At 34.2% G+C, this 24,979-nt stretch overlaps 2 protein-coding genes and 1 long non-coding RNA gene across 3 annotated transcripts; 1 reads left to right on the forward strand and 2 right to left on the reverse strand.

The window, feature by feature from the left end:
* Positions 1–535: 535 nt before the first annotated feature.
* On the forward strand, positions 536–4,441 carry LOC146929771 (uncharacterized). Its single transcript, XM_085708255.1, has one exon. It carries the CDS (start codon positions 765–767, stop codon positions 1,374–1,376), a length of 612 nt encoding a protein of 203 aa, XP_085564381.1. The 5' UTR covers positions 536–764; the 3' UTR covers positions 1,377–4,441.
* Positions 4,442–8,208: 3,767 nt separating this feature from the next.
* LOC146929772 (membrane metalloprotease ARASP, chloroplastic-like) lies at positions 8,209–10,094 on the reverse strand. Its single transcript, XM_085701523.1, has one exon. The coding sequence runs from the start codon at positions 9,887–9,889 to the stop codon at positions 8,543–8,545; it is 1,347 nt and encodes a 448-aa protein (XP_085557649.1). The 5' UTR covers positions 9,890–10,094; the 3' UTR covers positions 8,209–8,542.
* An 11,807-nt stretch (positions 10,095–21,901) lies between these two features.
* Positions 21,902–24,480, reverse strand: LOC146929773 (uncharacterized). The gene is made up of 2 exons (XR_015006146.1): positions 23,285–24,480; positions 21,902–23,009 (listed from the first exon to the last, which is right to left on the reverse strand). It is a non-coding gene; the product is annotated as an uncharacterized LOC146929773 (long non-coding RNA).
* Positions 24,481–24,979: the final 499 nt, after the last annotated feature.

Below are 24,979 nucleotides of genomic sequence, written 5' to 3' on the forward strand. Positions count from 1 at the left end.
ATAGACTTATCATTTTCTAGGATTAGAAAGTGTGGCGTCCCTAAACTCTCCATTCCATTTCTTGTTTGAAACCATAATTCAGCCTAAACACCAATTCAAAGCCAAATTCTCGTTTTCAACTCAAATCACTGTCAAAATCAATCCCAATACATAATTTTTGTTTCCTATTGGCACATCATTTCATTAACAATATTTTCATTCTATTTCTTGTGTTTTGTGCCTATAATTAATCTTTCAGCAAGCAATTTTTATCAATTCATAATCAAAAGTCAAATATGAACATTTTCCACCAAATATTGTTCATCAAGTGGTAATCAGAGCAAGGTTCCTTTTAAAAGGGCCAAACGTTCAAAGGTATCAAATTCTTCTTGTTCATCATTCTGATTTTCATCTTACAAAAAAAAAATCGAAAAAAAATATATATATTAAAAAAAAAATCAGAATTGTTGCTTGTGTTCATCAATTTCATTTTTGTGTTTTAATTGCCACACTTTCCTTGTTTTCCATTTATCTTGTCATTTCAGAATTTGAATTAGTTTCCTTGATCACATCATTTCCAAACCTTTGTTTTTTTTTCATTCCTTGAATTGTGTTAAGTTTGTGTTTTGATTTTCACCATTTTGAAAGTTTTCTTACCTTGATTTACTTGGTTTCTCTAAAGAACTCAAAAGAGCAATTGAGTGGAAAAAGGAAAGAGTGATACATTAAAAAAAAAGCCAATTTGAGTGAGTGTAAACACTTGTGAGGATTAGTTTTAGGGAATCATGACTGAGGAAGGTCCAAATAAGTTACTAATAGATGCACTCACAGCAAGGTTTCAAGCCATGTTGCAGGTGCAAGCTGAACAATTTCAAGAACAAATTGATGATTTAAAAGCTAGTTTAACTAATGATGGAAGTGGTGGGGAGGATGATGGAAGTAGGCCTAGAAGGAGGGATGAGAGGCCAAGGGAGGATAGGCTGAGGAGTATTAAGATCAAAGTTCCATCCTTTGTGGGAGCGAATGATCCGGAGGCATATCTAGAGTGGGAGACCAAAATGGAACAAATTTTTAATTGTCATGATTATTCTGATGTTGAAAAAATGCAGGTGGCAACCATTGAATTTAAGGAGTATGCTCTAATATGGTGGGATCAAATGGTCAAAGAGAAGGTGAGGTATAATGAACCACCCATTGCAACTTGGGAGGAGATGAAGAGAATCATGAGGAGGAGATTTGTGCCATCCTATTACCATAGGGATTTGCACAACAAATTACAAAGACTCACTCAAGGTTCTAAAAGTGTTGAAGAATATTCCAAGGAGATGGAGGTGGCGAAGATTAGAGCCAATGTGGTGGAAGATCATGAAGCAACCATGGCTAGGTTCATTTATTGACTTAACCGTGACATTAGTGACATTGTGGAGCTGCATCATTACATGTCTTTCGAGGAATTAGTCCATCAAGCCATCAAGGTTGAACAACAACTCAAAAGGAAGGGTCAATTGAGAAGAAGCTCAAATTATTCTTTCAATTCTTCAAGTTGGAAGGACAAGCAAAAGAAGGAGGGTACCTCTTCACCTAAGGAGGCCATGAGTGATCCTAAAGGTAAAAACATTACTTCATCCCAAAATGTTTCTACTAACAAAATTGTTAAGTGTTTCAAGTGCCAAGGTCAAGGACACATAGCCTCTCAATGTCCAACAAAGAGAACTATGTGAATTGAAGAAAATGATGACCTTGTGGAGGAGGAGGGTGTCGTGAATGATGAAGGAGGAGAAGAAGAGGAGGATGGTGAAAATGGTGAATTTCTCATGATTAGGAGGATGTTGGGAAACCAAGCCAAGGAGGAAGAATCAAATCAGAGGGAAAACCTTTTCCATACAAGATGCTTAGTGCAAGGAAAGGTATGTTCTCTAATTATTGATGGAGGAAAGAAGTTTCCATGGTTTAGCAAGTTTCTATAGGAGGTTTGTGAAAGATTTTAGCACCATTGTTGCACCTCTTAATGAGATTGTTAAGAAAAATGTTGTTTTTAAATGGGGTGAGAAACAAGAGCAAGCTTTTGCTGCACTTAAAGAAAAACTCACCAAAGCACCAATTTTAGCATTGCCGAATTTTTCCAAATCTTTTGAAATTGAATGTGATGCTTCTAATGTTGGAATTGGGGCTGTTTTGATGCAAGAAGGACATCCAATTGCTTATTTTAGTGAGAAGATAAAGGGTGCTTCCCTTAATTACTCTACTTATGATAAGGAATTGTATGCTTTGTTTAGAGCATTACAAACTTGGCAACATTACCTACTGCCTAAAGAATTTGTCATTCATAGTGACCATGAATCTTTGAAACATTTAAAAGGGCAAGGTAAGTTGAACAAGAGACATGCCAAATGGGTTGAATTTCTTGAACAATTTCCATATGTGATTAAACACAAAAAAGGTAAAGCTAATGTGGTTGCAGATGCACTTTCAAGAAGGTATGCCTTACTCTCCACTCTTGAAACTAAAGTTTTTGGATTTGAGCATATTAAGAGTTTATATGAGAGTGATACTGATTTTTCATCAAAGTTTTTTGCTTGTGAACATGCTGCCATTAATGGATATTTTAGGCACATTGGTTATTAGTTTAAAGAAAAAAGATTGTGTGTGCCAAAATGTTCCATAAGAACTTTGCTTTTAAAAGAGGCGCATGAGGGGGGATTAATGGGACACTTTGGGGTTATTAAAACTTTAGAGTTGCTGCAAGAACATTTTTATTGGCCCTATATGAAAATTGATGTCCAAAAGTTGTGTGAAAGATTCATAATGTGTAAAAAGGCCAAATCAAAAGTTTTGCCTCATGGTCTTTATACACCGTTACCAGCTCCTGAAATTCCTTGGGTTGACATTTCCATGGATTTTGTTTTGGGTTTACCTAGAACAAAGAATGGGAAAGATTCTATTTTTGTTGTTGTTGACAGGTTTTCCAAGATGGCACATTTCATTGCATGCAAAAAGGTAGATGATGCAAGCCACGCGGCTGATTTGTTTTTCAAGGAGTTTGTGCGCATTCATGGAGTTCCAAGAAGCATAGTTTCAGATCGTGACACAAAATTTTTAAGTCACTTTTGGAGGACCTTGTGGGGTAAGATTGGAACAAAGTTACTTTTCTCAACAACTTGTCACCCTCAAACAGATGGTCAAACTGAGGTAGTAAATAGAACTCTCTCTACTCTTCTTAGAAGTGTTCTTACAAGAAATTTGAGAATGTGGGAAGAATGTTTACCCCACGTGGAATTTGTTTACAATCGTGTGGTGCATAGTACTACAAAAATGTCACCTTTTGAAGTTGTTTATGGTTTTAACCCACTAACTCCACTTGATTTGTTACCTATGCCTAACAATTCTCTTTTGAAGCATAAAGATGGAAAGGAGAAAGTTAAGTTTGTGAAGAAAATGCATGAGCAAGTGAAGTTGCAAATTGAAAAGAAAAATGAAGGGTATGCTAAACATGCAAACTAAGGAAGGAAGAGGGTGATTTTTGAACCCGGTGATTGGGTTTGGGTGCATATGAGGAAAGAAAGGTTTCCCAACCAAAGGAAGTCAAAACTTCAACCAAGGGGTGATGGACCATTTCAAGTACTAGAAAGGATCAATGACAATGCTTACAAGCTTGAGTTACCCGGTGAGTACGATATAAGTGCTACTTTTAATGTTGTTGACTTAGCTCCTTTTGATGTAGGTGATCGTGATTTCAATTCGTGGACGAATTCTTTTCAAGAGGGAGGGGATGAGGGCATAATTGTCCATGATGCAAGTGCTTCAATTCAAGGGCTAGGAGGACCAATGACAAGGGCAAGGGCCAAGAAAGCTAAGGAGGCGCTAACTCAATTGGTGGCAAAAGTCTTGGAGTTCAAACCTACACTAGGAAGCATGGAGGGTAAAATGGTCATGTGCATCAAACCATTGGAGGAGGGCTGGGACGCATCTCTTGCTGCCCATTTTATTTAGTTATTTTTGTTATGTTGTAATAAAAAGTGTAAGGGACCAATTTTGGCCCAAAAAAACTAAGTATGGTTATTTTGTGTGTTTAATCCATTTTAAAGCTTCCAAAGCTTTAAATGGAATGTTTTGTGTGTTTATTTCGTGCAAAGGAGTGCTATAGACAAAATAAAAACAAAGCATTAAAGAGCATTTAATCTGATGGAGGAAAGAAGGCAGAATCAGACAAGATTTCAATGAGACAATGAAGGCACTTCATTTCAGCATATGAAACCACCACCATCATCAAAATCACGTCCTAGCATCACCATCATCATGATCATCAAGACCAGCCACCATCATTCATTGATTTGTCTTGTAACCATTTCTTGTATTCATGTTAATTTACTTCAGCCATAAGAAATAATGATAGATTAATTTGGCTGAAGGAATCTTAAGAGTTATTTGCCTTTTCCTTTGTAATTCAGCAAGTGTCCCTCCTACCTATAGATAGGACACGAAAATTGAATAAAAAGACAAGTTGAATTTTGTTAAAAAAATGAGTAATTGCTCTTTAGGTTTTGGATTGGACCTTGTATTGATCATATGAAGAATCCTTTCTTGTGGTGATCTTCACTTTCATAGACTTATCATTTTCTAGGATTAGAAAGTGTGGCGTCCCTAAACTCTCCATTCCATTTCTTGTTTGAAACCATAATTCAGCCTAAACACCAATTCAAAGCCAAATTCTCGTTTTCAACTCAAATCACTGTCAAAATCAATCCCAATACATAATTTTTGTTTCCTATTGGCACATCATTTCATTAACAATATTTTCATTCTATTTCTTGTGTTTTGTGCCTATAATTAATCTTTCAGCAAGCAATTTTTATCAATTCATAATCAAAAGTCAAATATGAACATTTTCCACCAAATAGTGTTCATCAAGTGGTAATCAGAGCAAGGTTCCTTTTAAAAGGGCCAAAAGTTCAAAGGTATCAAATTCTTCTTGTTCATCATTCTGATTTTCATCTTACAAAAAAAAATCGAAAAAAAATATATATATTAAAAAAAATCAGAATTGTTGCTTGTGTTCATCAATTTCGTTTTTGTGTTTTAATTGCCACACTTTCCTTGTTTTCCATTTATCTTGTCATTTCAAAATTTGAATTAGTTTCCTTGATCACATCATTTCCAAACCTTTGTTTTTTTTTCATTCCTTGAATTGTGTTAAGTTTGTGTTTTGATTTTCACCATTTTGAAAGTTTTCTTACCTTGATTTACTTGGTTTCTCTAAAGAACTCAAAAGAGCAATTGAGTGGAAAAAGGAAAGAGTGATACATTAAAAAAAAAAGCCAATTTGAGTGAGTGTAAACACTTGTGAGGATTAATTTTAGGGAATCATGACTGAGGAAGGTCCAAATAAGTTACTAATAGATGCACTCACAGCAAGGTTTCAAGCCATGTTGCAGGTGCAAGCTGAACAATTTCAAGAACAAATTGATGATTTAAAAGCTAGTTTAACTAATGATGGAAGTGGTGGGGAGGATGATGGAAGTAGGCCTAGAAGGAGGGATGATAGGCCAAGGGAGGATAGGCTGAGGAGTATTAAGATCAAAGTTCCATCCTTTGTGGGAGCGAATGATCCGGAGGCATATCTAGAGTGGGAGACCAAAATGGAACAAATTTTTAATTGTCATGCTTATTCTGATGTTGAAAAAGTGCAGGTGGCAGCCATTGAATTTAAGGAGTATGCTCTAATATGGTGGGATCAAATGGTCAAGGAGAAGGTGAGGTATAATGAACCACCCATTGCAACTTGGGAGGAGATGAAGAGAATCATGAGGAGGAGATTTGTGCCATCCTATTACCATAGGGATTTGCACAACAAATTACAAAGACTCACTCAAGGTTCTAAAAGTGTTGAAGAATATTCCAAGGAGATGGAGGTGGCGAAGATTAGAGCCAATGTGGTGGAAGATCATGAAGCAACCATGGCTAGGTTCATTTATTGACTTAACCGTGACATTAGTGACATTGTGGAGCTGCATCATTACATGTCTTTGGAGGAATTAGTCCATCAAGCCATCAAGGTTGAACAACAACTCAAAAGGAAGGGTCAATTGAGAAGAAGCTCAAATTATTCTTTCAATTCTTCAAGTTAGAAGGACAAGCAAAAGAAGGAGGGTACCTCTTCACCTAAGGAGGCCATGAGTGATCCTAAAGGTAAAAACATTACTTCATCCCAAAATGTTTCTACCAACAAAATTGTTAAGTGTTTCAAGTGCCAAGGTCAAGGACACATAACCTCTCAATGTTAACAAAGAGAACTATGCAGGTGCACGACCCACCCCCCCCCCCCCCCCCCCCCCCCCCCCCCCCCCCCCGTTCAACCGGGGCCGGTAGTCAACCACCATGAAGATAGTCATCTCTCCTAAACGGTTCGTCGTCATGAACTTCATGCCTTATACCCAATAAGAAGAAAGGGAAAGTTTCCTTTTATATTAGAGTAAAATACACTCCCCCTCCCTTGAATGATTGTGATATTACACTCCCCTTCCCTCTAGTTTTAAAACTCACATTTCCCTCCCTTGAGAGATAATAATATAATATATCTAATACACTTTAAATTTTTCAATTAAGTATAAAGCAAATTCTATTGAATTTTTTTGTTAATTACTTTAATATCCTTTTGCCTACTGCTGTCGACATCCCTGCACATACTTATCTAAAAAATTCATTAGTCATCACAAGCTACAAAAATTGAAGGCAATTGCTAATTATGCCATTTAGGGTCTATTTAGATTGGCTTATTTTATAGCTTATGCAATGCAGCTTATTAAAATAAATTAGCATTGATGTATTATTTATAAACTTGTTAAGGTAGTTTACGAAAAAAAAACAACTTATAAATATACAATTTTTGCTAGTAAAATCTTATGAATTAACATAAAAGCTTATTTATTTGCATAAGCTCTTTTTCATAAGCTCAAAATAAACTCAATCCAAACAGGCCCTTATACTCTTCAATTTACTTAGACATTCGTTGAAATTGGGATACGTGTGCCTTTCTTCGCTGATCCCACCTCATATATTGACAACCATCATCATTGCAATCAGCTATCCTTTAGAGATCAATTGAAGGTAAATGCTTTGAAATTTATAATCTCAACAATGGTGATTATGGATTTATGGTGATGTAAACGAATGAAAGATGAAAACATATAAGGAAAAGGGTATTATAGTAATAAACTTGGTGTCTAATGGAGATTGACTATCGAATTTAATTGAAAATTTTAAAATGGTTTAAATATATCATATTATTATCTCTAAAGGGAGGGAAGTGTGTGTTTCAAAACAAGAGGGGAGGGAAGTGTAATATCACAATCACTCAAGGGAAGGGAGTGTATTTTACTCTTTATATTAATTAGCATTGTACTAATACATAGAAAAATATTTTATGCTTTCATTTATCAAAACTCGTGTTGATTTTAACTTGTAATAAAAAAATTCGAGACTCATAAAGGGGACCATTGAGATGGAGATAAGATAAAATAACAGCTATGATAACTCATCTGAGTTGGCTTTGTGGTGTTGGTTTTGAGATCCTGAATATGCTCCTCTCCAGGTTCCACGTTCGATTCCCTTGTGCCAAATTCAGTAAAATAGTCTATATAGAACTTTGTTTGAGGAGAAGTCAGACACTAATTATACCAAACATTACTATGTTCTGAAAACTATAACATCCATTATAGGTCAGTGCTTAAGATGTCAATAAAAAAATGTTGGTTTCAATTCAACATAATGGTAAAATATGCACACAAATGGTAATCCTAGTTTCAATTCTTATATTTCACTTTCACTCTCACCCAACATTTAATCTCCATTCTCCGATGTTTCATACAAGGGTCCTGTAATTGGCTAGCTATCTAGATAACATTGACATATGAAGGAAACTTGACTTGATGTTTGTTCCACATTTTGTTTCATGTAGGGAAGAAAATAGACTAAAAGATAATGCATTCTGTCAAACAACTAAGTTTTCTACAGAGATTAAACTCTGATTTTAACAGCTGACACATTATAAAAAGAAAGAAAAAAAGTGAACTTCAATTTGACACGATCACGAAATTAAGAAAAGAATTCATAATGATTTTTGAAACACAAACAAGTCGATCATATTTCAAGAGGCAGGGAATGCAGATCACCAAAATTCAATGCAGAACCATATTTATACGCGTAAAGGATAACTAAATGAATGCCACAAAGTACAGAGGACAATGTATTAAAATTCACAGATAAAACTAGTATTTCTGTATGTTTTGAGCAGAGAAATTAAAAAAAAAAAAAAAAAACTAGTATTTGTAACTTGTAAATTGATATTCCATGACCACAAATACGACCATGATGAGATCAATGAATTAGTAACAAAGATATGTCTCTCACATAACATCCCTAGAGGAAGAAACTTGCCTCAATCATTTACAATGATCTTGTCTCCTCTACTGATAACATCATCGGCAACGAACCAGGTGCAACGGCCTTGCAGGTAAGAATCATGAAATATAATTTGAATCCCATTGCGAATCAGACTTCACAACAATTACAAGATTTCCTTGAAAAAATCAAGGTTAAGAGTATCGCGAATAATAAGGTATAACCCAAGAAGCAAAACAAGCATAATTCCTGATGACATGATCCGTTGCTCCACCTCCATAGGTAGCTTTCTCCCGCCCCTAGCAGCCTCAACGAGAATCAACGCCAATGTTCCTCCATCCAAAGCCGGCAAAGGTAGAAGGTTTATAATCGCAAGGTTAATATTCAGTATGGCTGCAAATTGGTAGAGACCATCGATGTTCGACCGCGCAACTTCTGCACCAACAGCAATAATCGCTACAGGACCTGAAACCTTACTAGCTGTCTGAGAAAAGTTCAAAAATGTCTGCTTTAACCCATCAAAAACATTCGACGATAAACCCCAAAACTCTTTCGCAGTAAAGGTCACAGCTTCCACTACATTTTTCGGCCTAACCTTCGACAACTTGATATTTGGAGCTAACTGAACTCCAATTTTACCAGTTCCATCAAAATTCTCATCCGGTGTTACCCTAATTTGGAAGTCTTGTCCCCCCCTCTTAACCTTAAGCAAAACATATTTCTTAGGGCTACTCTTAATGACATCAACAACTTCAGAAACAGAATTAGACCCCGGTTTAAGAAACTGATTTCCATTAACTTCAAGGATCACATCCCCCGAAAGCAATCCATCTCGCGAAGCAGCCGAAAAAGGTCGAACCTCCGGCACATTCACACCAGGAAATATTTCTTGAACAGGCAAACCAACAGCAAGGATTTGAACAAATATAATAACTATTGCAAAAATAACATTTGCAATAACACCGGCCGAAACCACAATAATCCTATCTAATATTGGTCTATTCTTAAGCAAATTTACATCATCAACAGGAATATCACTATCTGGATCATTATCAGGAAACCCTACAAACCCACCAAGAGGAAAAGCTCTAATTGAATATTCAACATTTTTTGCATTAAACTTAGCTAAAATTGGACCAAACCCAACAGCAAATTTACTCACATGAATCCCTTGAAGAGAAGCAGCAAGAAAATGACCACTTTCATGAACAACAATGATAGCTGTCAATACAGCAGCAGCTTCAAGCACAGACTGAGGACCTTCAAAGCTTCCATAATCAAATCCACCAATTGCTCTACATGTCCTAAAACCAACCCTATTTCTTTTACTATGCAAAAACTGCTTCTTGGTGGTGAGTTTCACGTTAGAGGAAGTGAATGAAGAAGAAAAAAGTGATTTTGAGAAATGGGTTTTGAAGCTTAAGGAAGAATCTGAAATGGGTCTCTTTGAATTGGATAATCTGATGATGGAAGTGGAGTGTGAGGGTGGAGAAGGAGAGAGGTATATGACCATGGTTTCTGAGAAATTGAAGTGGTAGTATTAAGGTGGAAAAAACTTGGTTGTGGTTTAAGAAGTGTAACACAACATAGAAAGGGGGAATGGATAATTTGATTTTGTTGTTTTATTTTCTCTAAATTGTTTTTTCTTGTTTTAGAATTGTGGAGGAGAAGTGAGGAACATGTTTTGCTCTTATTTTTCCACACAAGTTGGTTTTGTTTGTCACGTTTGGATAATCGTTTTCTTGGGGTCCAAACTAAAAAATTATTGGATTTTACTCATAGGGAGTTTACTCATCTCACATAAAAAATTGCTCTTTAACACCCCAAAATTACTTTAATACTCCCAGTTGATTGTCGTTCGCTTCAACCAATAGTTAACTGTCGCTCGCTAAATGAACCAATGACTGTCAACTGTCGTTGCGTTCTTGTTTAATACAACCAGCAACCCCCATTTTTTCCGTTACATTCAAAACACAAAAATCAAATTCTAAAACTATCTCAAATCAACAAACATCCAATTTTTTCAAATTCAAATCACCCATCACTCCAATAACAAGTTTTCATAATCACTTGGCATTGATATTTTATGTTTTATATGTTACATTTTTCCCCTTAAATTGGTAATATTTTAGGGTTTAGGGTTTATGTTAATTTTGATATTTTTTGAGGTAGTAAGTAATTAAATGTTTGCTTGTTTGCATTATGAATGCTTTTTAGATTAGGTTGAATAACCCAATGAACCAAGTATGTATATTTTGCACTCTAAGTGTTCGATGAAATGTTTGAATGTGTTTTTCATTGATTATTTTTCATTTCGTATGTTGTAGATTTGAACACTTATCCAGTAGATGTAAACACCAAGTTAGCTGCATTCTACTACAACGCTGGAAAACCCAATCTGTTCAGGGTTCGGGTCGATGTCACACTGTTCGATCTGAAGGATCAACTAGATCAAATCAACTATGAACTTAATCACAACGACATAAGGAGGGTGGACTGTGCTGAGTATCGTCATCCACTGACCGAATCATATGGAAACATCCATTTAACCAAGATGAAGCTCAGGAATGACGAAACATAAGAACCATGTTCTCGATATTTTGTCAGCACAGTACTAAAGGACCGGTCGAGTTGGATGCTTTGTTGGTCAAATCTTTCGAAAATATTCGACAAAGTTTGATTTGGCCCTGAAAAAACGAAGAATTCAAGGCTCTCACGGAGGAACTAAATGAAGATGTCAGGTTGTCTGATCCATGATATATTATGTTGTGTTTTATTATGTTGTATCTTTTTTTAGAGGATGTTATATCGTTATTTCGTTGGATTTAAGTTTAATTCATGATAATTTCTAAAAATGTTGGCATTGAAGTGTTTTATACTTAGTGTAATGATTTTCAAGTCTTTACCGAAACTCAAAAGAATGAAGAGAACATGTTTTCTATTCTACCTAATGAGCTACATAGGTTCTCACATCAAATTAATTCATATAAGATGAGCGTGACAAAAGAAAATGAATTTTCAAGATGTTGTTTTGAGCTTAATCTTGCTCCTCTATCAATTGCAACATGTGAGTTGGCAGGGTAGTAGGATGAAGTTCAAAATAATATATTGAAATGCATTATTTTTTGTCATTACTCATCTTATATAAAAGAATTTAATTTGAGGACATATATAGCTTATTAGGTAGTATACAAAACATGTTCTCTCCATTCTTTTGAGTTTTCGAAGAGACCGACAAATCATTAAACTAAGTATATGACACTTCAATGCCAACATTTTCAGAAAACTTCCATGAATTAAACAAAATTCTACACGATAATGATACAATATCCTTAGGGATAATGTCATGTATGGTTTCCTTAATTATATTGATGTACTAAAATTGCCCGATTCAAACGAAGATGAAATAAAACAATAAATTATAATTTGTGGTTTTCTATTATTTTACATCCATGCATTTTTTTTCTTGTCCTAAGAGAATTACATGTTAATGAAAAGAGGTTTGGTTTGTATTTTGGAGTAGTGTGGAGGTGTTGTTACTATTATGGTGCAAACCAGAATGCAACAACTGTTAATTGCCACAGGGAGCGAGCGATAGTTAACTTCTGTGGATGGCATTAAGGTAATTTTTGTGTGTTAATGAGCAAAAATTGAGGTGAAATGAGCAAAATCCTACACATAGAATCGGGCTCATACCCATATAATCCAAAAAATGTAGAATTTAATTTTTAATCATACTCATTTCTCGTGCGCCCTTCAAAATTATCATTTAACCTCGTTTAGATTAATCTGAAGTGTATTTGTGATATATTGAATTATATAATCTGAATCATGTAAAAAAAAACCAGAAATGGATTATCAAAAGTCTTTTTTGACTATCATACCATCTATACGAAAATCGCACAACAGTTTTGGAGATGATATGAATGGTCAACAGTGACCATGACATCATATCCCAACCCAAAGGAAAAGTAAGAAAAAAAATTAGAACTAAAGAATATGGGAATTGCAATGAAACTGGACAATAATGCAAAGCTTTCTATAGCCACAACATCACCCTATATTGTAACTATAGTAAAAAGAAACGTGTAAATTGACTCAAACACACCAAAAACCGTCCAAACCTTACTTGTAATGCCATAACCCCAATTCTGAACTGTTTCCCATTATATAATATGAACCCATGCCCGATTTTGGTGTAAATTCTCTAATCCAAAATGTTCATAGGCTATGTTAAAAGTTATGATTTGAGGTGTTTGACATGTTTTAGATTATATAATTCCAACTGTGTTTAGAACTCACAAAATAGAAAAAAACTGCCATTATATAATTCTACAACAACATCAGTAACATAAATTAAACATAACAATTTTAACAACATAATTTCAACAAGATAATTTAACAACATAATACAACAATGTAAAATGACATAATTAAACACAAACAAGATCATTGATCATCCAAACTAAATTCTTCATCTGATATATCCATGTAAGCCCTGATTTCTTCTTAAGTCCTGAGTCGAATCAAACTTTTTTTAAAATCATGAAATGATCTAACCAAGGAAGTGTCTAACTCAGTCAATCCCTTTGAACTACACTGACCAAATATAGAGAACATGGTTCTCACATTGTCATCATCATGGTGTTTCATCTGGATGAACCTAACACGTTTGTCTGAGTCAACTGTTAATATGGTCTAGATAATCCTTTAAGCCAAACACTTTGACATCAATGTGGACCTTAAACAAAACATGTTTCTACCTGTTGTCGTAAGGTGCAACTAGCTTAGTGTTTGTATCTAGTGGATAAGTGTTCATGATTTTGTGGTGTGATTTGAAAATGAATTAAACACAACATATTATATAAGTTTCTGCATGTCGTGGGACACTTAAATTGTCGGTGCAATGTGGACCACAGAAAATTCTTTTATTTGACTGGTTCATATTATATAATCTGAAATGTGTCAAACTCTCCATAACATAAGTATTTACATAGTCTGATCACATTTCATATTATAAAATCTGAACTAATCTGGGAATAATTTTTAATTATATACTTTGAAATGTGCTCAAACTGTGGAGAGTTACTTGATCAACAAGGTTGGTTGGTTTCATGCATGTTTCATGTGTTTTTTGACTGTTTGACCGTGTTTTTTTAATTTATTTGACCATGTCTTTTTACTATTTGACCGAGGTTGAAGGATCATTCCTATAAATAACTCGTTTTCTTCATAAGTTTTCATTTCAGCTCACATTCTCTCATTTTCTTTCTTACTTTTATTTTGTAGCGGTTATGTTGCTGTTTGTCATTCTTGTTTATATGAGGATCAACTAAGGTCTTGTGTCATCTTGTGGGGTTAGTATGATTGATTAAAGGGGGTTCTTTTTCTACATCTTGTATTCTAGATCTGTCTGGATTTTGGTTTGTTCAGAGAAGTTTCCACTTTCTCCTTCTCCTTTATCTTGTGTTCACATATTTATCAGAGGGTGAATGAGAGAGATGGCAAGCCTTCTCCCTCTTCCTCCCTCCATCTTCTTGTGCTACATATTTAGTTTTAGTTGCCAACTTTTTGTAATACGTAGTGTTATGTTAATGTAAATGAATTATGTTCAATTAATAAAATATGATGAATTAATAAATTTTATTGTGAATTTTAAATTATGTAATTTTAATTTTTTTTAAATTATGTCATTTTAATAAATTGAGTTGAATCTAAAAAAAAGGGTAAACACGGTTCGAGTTTTATAATCTAAAAACGTAAAATACACTTCAGATTATCAAATTAAAACGGAGTAAAATTGTTAGTTTGGAGTGTTGGCTGACATGATAGTGACAAGATGAAGCTAGCGGGAGTGAATAGATTTTCCGATTAAAAGTTTACGAGTGATTTTTAAAATTTCTTGGAAAAAGTGTATGACTATTGAATTTATGCACATAATACGAATGATAAGAAATAAACAATGTGACCACAACAATTCAATATGAATAAAAAATCTAACTATGAATTGTAATATGATCAATCAAAAGTTGATACACTTAATCAAAAAACAAAAATTATGACTATTTCAAACCAAACCTATTGTTAAACAAAATACATTACTTAAGAGATTAACAACTTGATTTATGAAAGAATTATTGACAAGTTAATTGTCAAGATCAAATGTGATTGAATTGAGTTTTTAAAGATCTAAATCAATGAAAAATTAAGATTAGGTTTATAAAAAATAATCAATCACTATCATATGGTAACTAAGTCAATCAATAACTTCATGTATCAAAGTAAAATGTTGAAATTAAAAGGATATGGGAAAGAAGAACACTAGATTTATAAAGGTTCACTCTTTTCATCTTCGCTAGGGGTACGTCCTCTCTTCGTAGAAGAAACGCCTCTTCTACGGCCTTCCACTCTTATGTTGAAAGTGTTTAGAAGTGTAAGATTACAAATATTTCTTCGATCTAAACCTTGAATGCGCGAGAACAAAGTACAAATTCTTGTAAACAAGTTTGATTTGATTTCGCAAAGAAGTTTAGTTGATTGTTGAAAAGTAAAGGTTTGATTGCAAATTTTAGCGGCGATTAGAATTCTTCGAATCCCCTCTATTTCCTTGTTGGATTAATCAAAACAATTATCAGTTATAAGATAAGGTTTCTATTTAAGTGGCTAGTTTGGTAGGATTTGACGTCCCTCCAGATGTCAAGTTACTTCTCAATCACCCTAAAGGTCATACATGTTATACAAGGTATATGGTTGTTAATCCTACATGGATTCGTATGCGTTCAAATAGTTATTATAGCAGGGACTTACTCTCTAAAGGTTAGTTGAAACATAGGCATGGTAGAAATTCCTAAATTGTCATCGAAAGGAACCACTTTTACCTAGGAATTTTAGAATTTCATCACATACCCTTACTAGTCCTTAGTAGATTAAATGGATAGGCCTAAACCTATCTTACTAGGGGAGAAATAATAAAGTTTATATGCAATGTTGAGAAAGTAGATCAGAATAACTTTTGTAGCCTATTCCTATGTTCGGTCAAAATAACTATGTCACACTCCCTAGAATTCGTGAAAGCATTAAGCCATTTGCATATAAAAACTAAATAGATCTAAAAACATATCTGAATAAAAGACTTAAATTTGATCCAATAATAAAATAGAGTTTTATCTTAGAACCCTAATCAATGGGAACCGCTTGTGTGACATTACGGTGGAAATGTCTCATGACATTGCCCAACCACAATAAAAAAACTATGTGTCACATTGTGGTTGGGCAATGTCATGTGACATTCCCACCACAATGTCACACAATTGGTTCCCCTAATCAATAGGTGTTTAGTTACTCATGGTAACCAAAGACAAATTACAAAAGAAATAAAACATACTATAAGAACAAAGGTTGAGGATAAACTCCTTCGTTGAAGCTCATAGCTCTTGCCTTCCTCTTGAACCATCAAATTCGGAATGAGAACCCTTGTATTTATATGTAAGTTTCCATCTTTTTTCCCCAAACACACAGAGAAAAAACAAGAAAACACTGCTTTTTCTCGGCCTCGCAAGCGCCACATGCCAAGGGCTACGCGCGCCATGCATTGGTGCTAAAAATAGTGCTTTTCAACATTGTTTCACACACTCGAGGTGCATGGCAGCACACTTAGGGTGTGTGGCTTCAACTTTTAGTGCATTTTTTCCTTTTACTTTGTCTTTTTGAGTGTTTTCTTCCTCCAAAATTGTCTATGCCTTGGGACAGAGTTTCCCCAACTTGTAATGTCTTCAGAGGCCTCTTGAATCTTCATTTCATGTCTTCCCAATTATTTATCAGGTGTCTTGCTTTGCTGAATTACATGGTTTTTAACATAATACATACAAAACACCGAAGAATTGCTTGGTTTAGGTAAAAAAAAATAGAATTACATGACTTGATATGAAAACATTAAAAAATATCCCTTAAAGCATGAACAACTTCTCTAAAAATTCCCTTTATTGACTCAAATCACTACCAAAATGACATAATAATATGTTGAAAATTACATAAGATGACCTGTCATTCAAATACATCTCCACGGGCGAATTAATGAGCCTGTTCCATAAAACAGCGACATACTCGAACAGATTGGAAGCCATCCAAACACAAATGTGTTTCAAAGGCTCAAACAGAAAAAAGACTGCAACAAATATGCATAACCAGATCCAACAACGCTCACTGTAACAGCCCGTTTTTCGCTAGATTTATTTTATTTATTATTTATGTGTGTTATGTGTGGTCATGTGTGATTATTTGCATCTGTGTGTATTTTTGGTTGGGAATTGTAGAATTAGGTGTAGAAGGGTATTTTAGTCATTTTGGACTTAGGGGCATTTTGGTCATTTTGAGAGCAGGGGTAATTTTGTAATTTTGCAGAAAGTTATTTTTTTTTAGTGTTTAGTGAGAGTTACTATTTTACCAAGTTACTAGAGGGTGTAGTAATTATTTTATTTACCGATAAGTGACCGTTAGTGTTGTAATTTACCATTAAGTGAGTAGTGACATTTTGGGTGTTAGAATAGAAATGGGTTAGGCCCATTAAGGTTGAGAGATAAGCCCAATTGAATAGAGCACATATATAAACTCTAGTTGTTGGTGAAAATTAGGTTTTCACAACATTTTCACATTTCATTTCATTTGGAGAAGAGTAGAGATAGAAGCTAGAGAGTAGAACAAGATCAAGGGCTAGAGCTTGAGGAGGGGATTCATCATCTAGGAGCTAAATTGAAGCTTGAATTAAGGATTCTTGGTGTTAGAGGTAAGGGGGTTAGTATTTACTCATAATCACTTAGTTGTAGCTTCTACCCTAATTCTTTACTTAAGTGCTTATTTGAATAATTGATTATGGTGGAATTAATTGGTAAATTCGTGCTTATGTTGTGATGAAATGTTTGGGTATGTAAATTGTATGTTAATTGAGTTGTTGATGATGAAATTGCAAGCTTAAATCATGTACATATGTATGCTTTGTGTTTTGCCCAAAAATTGATGACATGAGATGTTGTTGTTGATGAATTATTGATGAACCCATGATTGATTGTTATTGTTGTTGTTGTTGTTGTTGAGAGATGTTGTTGTTGATGAATTATTGATGAATTATGATTGGTTTTGTTGAATGATGGTGAGATCATGATTATATGATGTAGTTGTTGTTGTGCTATGAAGTTCTCATCAATTTATGCTTTGGGTGTTGGTGAAAGTATTGTTGTGATTGAATTGTAGTGATTTTACAACTTTTGTGAAAATGGGTTGAAAATGAAGAAGTTTGATTTTGATGATGTTGAATGAGTTAAGGAGATTGTTAGAATGAATTAGGATGATATGATTTTCTGTTTTAATCACTTGGTTTTGGAGAGAAATCATTTTGGGAAGAAAATGGGTTTTTGAGTAAAAGTCATTTTAAGAGCTTTTACAAAATAAGTCATTTTGGGATGAGTTGATTTAGTTGTTTTAATGTTGAAATGTCAAGTTTTCAAGTGTGGTTTGTATGGTCTAAGTGTTAGGAATGCATTGGCAAAAACGGAAATGAAATCGGATTCGAAAACAAGATTTTATGCCCGAAAACGTAAAATTGCATTTTGCTGTACTGGTGGAATGACACGACCGTGTGTCTGGATGACACGACCGTGTCAGAGTCCCCTGTAAGGGATCACACGACCGTGTGTCCTGACCACGCGACCGTATCAGTTCTGCAGAATCCTAAAACCTTGTTTTTTTTTGTATTTTTATGTACTTTTAAGCATACCAATGGATTCCAAACGCCTAACCTTATTCAATCAGTTTATAATTAAGCTTCTAAGAGTATCATAGCTTGGGTCTAACTTGGTTTTATTTTGGGAATTGAATTGGTTTTGCAAAATGATGCTAAGAGACGATTCGTGATTTTTGGGAATTCTTCATGTGTGGCCGATGAAATGCTTTTGTAACCTCCACTGCACACATAAGTGACTTATGAGAATACATGGCATAGGCAATTGAGCTTGTAGAATTGGTTTTGGTTCATAACTTCTATTATTTTTAAATGGTGACTTTTGGAGACGAACTTAGTAGAAATGAACCTTGATGAACTAAAGTCTTATGAATCTTTTGTGAATGGTCACATATGACTAGATAATTGTGTTTGAATGATTGTGGAAGGATGAGAATGATGTTTATCATAAACTGTTGTGTTATTCCATTTTACTTGATTTATGTGATGTAAATGGAAATGAATTGTGAGCCGATGTTGATGTTGTTGGTTGTTGATGTATATAATGATGATTAAGTTGATGATGTTGATGTATGTTGATGACTCTTATTTGATTGTGATTGTTGAATGTGTGGACACGTATACTTGATAATGCAGTTGTTGTTGAGGTAGTCAATGTAATTGGAGGTGTACTTTTACATTGTCGTTGTTATGTTGAAGTTGTGCATTATCGGGTCGTTGTTGTATGTCCATGCATCATGATCATGTTGAGTCATATGTTGAAATGTAAAAGGAGGTGTACTTTTACATAGTTGTTGTAAGAGGAGGTGTACTCTTACATGTAAGAGGAGGTGTACTCTTACATAGATGTTCAGTTGGCATCTAATGACTGTTGGTGATTTGGTACCACATGCATCTAGAGAAGAGTCTAGAACATTGCATGCATTTGAATAATTGATGAGTTGTGTCATAATTGAATATATGACTTGGTGAATATGTGTATTGGTGAAATTTGGAGAATGTTGTGATTACGTGGATTGGTGTATATGCACATTGGTGAATTTTGTGGATGGTTGTGACTAATTGTATTATGCTCTAATTGCATGTCTTAATTGTTTGTGCTTATACATTTGGTGAATCAATTGATGATGGTTATTTTAATAATAATGATGTGGTGATTTCTTTGATGATGATGATTGATTGCTTGTAACCTGAAATGATGAATTGTACTTGTTGAATTAAGCATGCTAAATGAGTAATGAGGTAAGTGATGTGATCATTGATTGATGTTGATAAATGATGAGCTTTTATTGATGACTTGATTAGAGGTTGATTATGCATGCTATGCTATGATAATAATGTGATAGCTTGAGATGCAAGTAATGGGGGATGTTAATCATATGATGCTAGTATTCTAGGAGGGGTGGTTATGTATATGTGATATGTATAAATTCTTGAATACCATGTTTTTATATGTGGATTATGATTAATGTAATGCTTACCCCCAGTGGTTTCGACCGCCTACCTGTCTGTATGGATGGGTAGACGTTGTGCAGGACTAGACGCTTGGTGAGTTTGCTTGTTGGATGTTTGGACGACGGGAGATTTCTCCGTTGTCGTGTCAGTGTCATAGTATATAGGCTCTGATTAGGGTTAGCGTCTGTTTGTTGTTTTGGATTCTGTTGCTATGTTGTTGTTATTGTCCACTTGTCGGACTTGGAGTATTTTCATATGAGGATTTATTTGACCATGGCATGTATATGTTGAAGTTTATGATTTGAATTCCGCTGTGACCGTTGAAATATTATATATATGCATGATATTGTTTGGTTTGTTTTGAGACGTAGCATCTATTTCTAGAATATTTCTGATGTATTCGCGCGTTTTACCGCTTAATAGAAATAGGGTGTTACACTCACAATGACCATAACTACCAAAAAAAGTTGACCTGATGCCGACAATTCAGTTTTAGCCATGAACTCAACAACAACCAGTGTCATGTAAGTTACCAGATCTAGAGAAAAAAATCCACTCACCACCAACAAAAAGTCATGGAGTGAATAAAGGATGCCAACCCTAATGGGGTTCCAAAACAAAAGGTGACGTCGATGCGACAGAGTACCAACATCAACCCAAAACGGAGAATAGGGTGATGCATCCGTAAGAACGGCAAACCCACCACCATGGAAACCACGATTGGTCGATATGACGATTAAACAAGGAATCTAAAGGGGGTGAATAAATTCTTTTTAAATAAAGCGTTTGCGAAAAGCGTAATTTAGAAGACCTTTGAAAATTATCGTGACTATTGGATTTATGCTAACGATTCAAATGATAAGACTAAATCAATGTGTAAAAATAATAATTCAACAAAGAATTTTATTTCCTAAATCAATAATCAATACACAATCTAAATCACAAAACTAAATTATCTCAAACCAAAACAACTGATGATAAAACACACTATCTAAGAATATGAACACTTGATATATGAATGAACTATTTAACAGTTAATTTCCAAGTTTGATTGTCAATGAGATGAAAGTTTATACCTCAATCAAGGAGATTGAGATTAGGTTAATGTAAAATTAACACTCACAATTAAATGGTAACTAATTCATTCAATATATTCATATATCAAAATTAAATTGCTGAAAGTAAAAGGATAAGGGAGAGAAGAACACTGAGATTTATAGAGGTACCCCCTTTTCGTCCTCGCTAGGGGTACATTCTCTCTTTGTAGAGGAATAAGTATCTTCTATGGGCTTCCAATATCATGAAAATGCTTACAAGTGTATGATTACAAATATTCCTCTGATTCCTAATCTTCTATGTTAAGTGATGGTCATATTAGGTAAGTACCAAATTGTTCACCAAGTAATTAAGTGATATGTAGAGTATTGTATTCACGGGGATTGTCGTTTTGTCCAAGCAATTCACTTTACTTATTTTTAAACAGTAAAATAAAATAAAAGAGTTGAAGGATAGAGATTGCAATTTTTATTTGTTTGCAACAAAGCGAATTACCAATTTTGGTTGCAGAAAATTAAGCAGCGGTTAGAATTCTTTGAATCCCCACTATTTATTTGTTGGATTTAAATAACATTCATGTCACATTTATTTATCTTAAGTAGACTATACAAGTGATGTGGTCGTTAGGACGTTCTAACCTAATCAGTTGTCAAGTTGCACCTGATGATCGCATGGTGATCCTTACGTGCGGGGTTTATTCTATCTCGGTCGATTTAGGTTTATCCCTACGATGTTGAGTTGCACCTACTGGTCACATGGTGATCCTTACGTGTGGGGTCTTAATCCCTCAAAGGTAATTGAAACATAGACTTTATATTGGCATTCTTAAATTTCCAAAGGCAATGAAGGTCAATGTTCCTAAAGGGGTTTCCCATATATGAATCTTAGGTATCTCATAGCACACTCTCCCTCTCTCGTAGTAGTTCTACAAAAGGGAATTCTTATCAGTGTCTACCTTACCAAGTGTTTAGTAGAATGGTTCTAATAGGTTCGGTCTAGATCTTATAGTACTTGTTTCCTCAATTAAGAATTACTAGTTACATTCTAGGTTCAACAGATTTTACTCAATATTAGTAATGTCAACTCCTAAGTACTTACTACTAGGGTCTATGTGCTTTCGGTATCTTTCGTCTAGTTTCTTAACTAATTAATTCCTAGATAGGTAGATATAAATATCAAGATATAAGTATCAATATTAGGCCCTGTCACAACTTAAGTACCTAAGCTAGGGTTGCACTACAATACAAATAAACTAAACCTAATAAAACTTAATAGCGAACGGAAAATAAATAAATAATCGACATTAAATTAAATAATTATCCAACAAAATAAACTGAGGTTCATCTTAGAACCATAACCTAATAAGATTTAGTTACACATGGTAACTAAAGACAAATTACTAAAAGATAAAAACATACCCTAGAAAACAAGGTAAGATAGAAAAAACTACTCATGAAGCTCCTAGAATGGCCTTCCTCTTGAACTACTCCAGTTCTGAACAAGAAATTATGAATGAGGAAGGCGGTATTTATAGGAAGAGTTTCCACCTGGGTTTGGGCTGAAAACGCGGGCCCTACCCACAAAAAGAAGGAAAGATGTTTTCGCTCCGCACTTTTTTAGTGCACGGGGAGCACACCACATGCCCTAGGCGCATGTGAGTGTGAAACTCACCATGCCCAAGGCGCATGGCATGCCCTAGGGGCATGGAATGTACCCTAGGCGCATGTGAGTGCGTCCCGACCACTTTTTCTCCGTTTTTCCATCGTTTTGGCGTTTGCTTCCATATAAGTTGTCTTTGGACCTGGGAACAAAATTCCTCCTTCTATAAAGTATTTTCAGGCCTCTTGAATCTTCATTCTTGATCTTCCCAAGGTTTTCAAATCTTCGGATGTTCTTGCTTTTTCGATTTGCATGATTTCTTTGTGAATTACATCAAAAACACCTTAAAATTGCTATGTTTCGGGAAGAACAAAATTACAGACTCAAATATAGAAAACATTACAAATGTTCCGAAATCATAGGCAATCGTTCTAATACTCCTTCGTTTTGCTGGTAAAACCTACTGAAAATGACTGGAAAACATGCTAAGAATAACGTAAGATGACTTGTCATCACTAAGCAATCACACAAGATCCATTCTTCAAGACTTCTTGAAATTGGACTGCCACAAGATCTTCGAATTTCAAGCTTGCATAATTTCAAGCTTGCATGCAATACTTTGATCTCTACTCCTAGAAATCATCTTTGCTATTCCTCTACTTTGATCCCTTGAACCTTGAATCGATGAGAAACAACCCCCACAATTACCTTTGGAGGTGAAAAGTGCCCTTTTTTCCTTCAAATCCTTTATGCTCGACCAAGATCCTTGAGAAACAAATCCTACAATATCCTATAGCACCCCATCAATCTAAACCTCAAAATCTACAAAAGTTCTTAGAAAAAGTGTTTAATGTGAATATGTTGGAAAGAGAGAGGGTTTGGAGACTTTAAAGTGTATTTACAAATTGATTCTATGAATTAGAAAGTCTGTGTATAAGGGTATATATAGGTGAGTGAAAAGAGTTAATTTCAACTATAAATTGATTCTACAAATCATGATTTTCAGATAAAGGTTGATACAATTCAACGAACATTAATACGAATCAAAGAGCTAAGATTAGATACCTGAATGCTCTAATGGTTCGATTCAAATTCTCCAAGGATTTTTTTAATCGAATCAAACCTTTAGAAAAACAAGGATTCCTGAGACAAATGATGATTCAATTCAGAAGTGCTTGGTAACATATTTGAATCGAATCAAATACCCATAAAAACACAATTGTGAGAAATCTTGACTACCAAGAAACTTCTAAACTCAATACTAATTCTTATTAACATAGGATACTATTGTAGATGACTTGAGATCTTGGATTAAAGTGCTTTCACATCTAAGCTATTTTAACAAGAGCAAGAAACCACAGAACATCATCTTAACAAAATATCATCAAAACTTAAACTAAGTAATTGATGGAGCAGCATCTTGAATCCGGAGATTTGGATTGAAAGGAGAAATGAGCAGCGATGTATGTGACTAGAGAGAAGTCAGAGAAGAGTTGTGTATTGGTACTGTAAAAAAGGAATAATATAATTGCTTGTAATAATCTATACATATATCTACTAAAAAAAATATACATACATACATACATACATACATACATATATATATATATATATATATATATATATATATATATATATATATATATTAGTTAAATAAATAAAAATTTATAAAACGAAGGCTTTGTTGGCCTAATAGTGTAGACGTCCCTCAGTTTGGTCATGATATTTGGTTTAGATCTTTCTGTGGTATGTAATTTGTTTTAATGGGGATTTTATCAGAGTTTATAAAATAATAATCATCCTGGTGTTTTGTATATTTGGAACGCCAAGAAGTAATGCCAAATCTAAACGTATCTAGTTGGTGCCGGCGACCTGATTATGATTGGTTGGGAGTAATGACAAAAATTAGAGAGCTTTTAAACTTTTTTTTTTTTTTACCAAAACGAGCTTTTATACCTTTTGAATAGATTTTGTTGCACTTATATATATTTGACCTAAGGAAAAAAATCTCATACAATATGATAAATGGTCAATTTTCTTCCAAGTTGCATAAATGGTTAATTTACTTAAAAGTTCCAAATATGACGAGTCTATGATGCTCCTCTCACGTCACTAATTGCATTTGGAAATTGATGGGTATTATCATCTTCTTTCCTTTTTAATTATTTCATTTACAGAAAAATTTTGTTGCAGTTTATTTTTCGCTTTCAAAGCTTAGTTCAAAATAAATTTTTGATTAATTGACAATACTCTTAGTTTTTTTTTAAAGACGATAATACTCTTAATTATTTATTGTAAAGAGAGAATATGAATAATAGTTTCAAAAGTAACATAATTTATTGATTAATAGTATTGTTATAATCAAAAACTTTTTTTTTTGCCGTACAAAAAAAACTATTTTTTTTAACAAGTTAAAATGAAACAATATACTCATAGAAAGGTTCTCCCAACACAAGAAGTGCAGGGAAGAACTGAGAGAACAAAATGTGTCTTACAAAATCACCAAAAAAACAAACACGAAAAACATCAACACCTAAGTTATCTTATATACAATAAAGGAGTAACCCACCATTGATTAATATCAATAAATAAAATCGTATTTTTTTTTTTGCTTTCAGCCACCATAAAGGTAGTAACTTAACTCTAGCAAGCAATTGAGTGACCGTCTCTTCTTTTTGTTGGAAACAACTAAAGTTCCTTTCCTTTCAAATTACTCAAACAACGACAAACAAAACAATTTAACTAGAGTGCCTTGTTTTC

The sequence above is a fragment of the Medicago sativa genome, chromosome 4 (assembly GCF_051527215.1).
Source record: "Medicago sativa cultivar Bolivia chromosome 4, Bolivia_mono, whole genome shotgun sequence".
Lineage (NCBI taxonomy): Eukaryota > Viridiplantae > Streptophyta > Magnoliopsida > Fabales > Fabaceae > Medicago > Medicago sativa.

Coding starts and splice junctions, on each gene's coding strand:
- LOC146929771 (XM_085708255.1), top strand. CDS start 765: ATGACTGAGGAAGGTCCAAATAAGTTACTAATAGATGCACTCACAGCA.
- LOC146929772 (XM_085701523.1), bottom strand. CDS start 9,889: ATGGTCATATACCTCTCTCCTTCTCCACCCTCACACTCCACTTCCATC.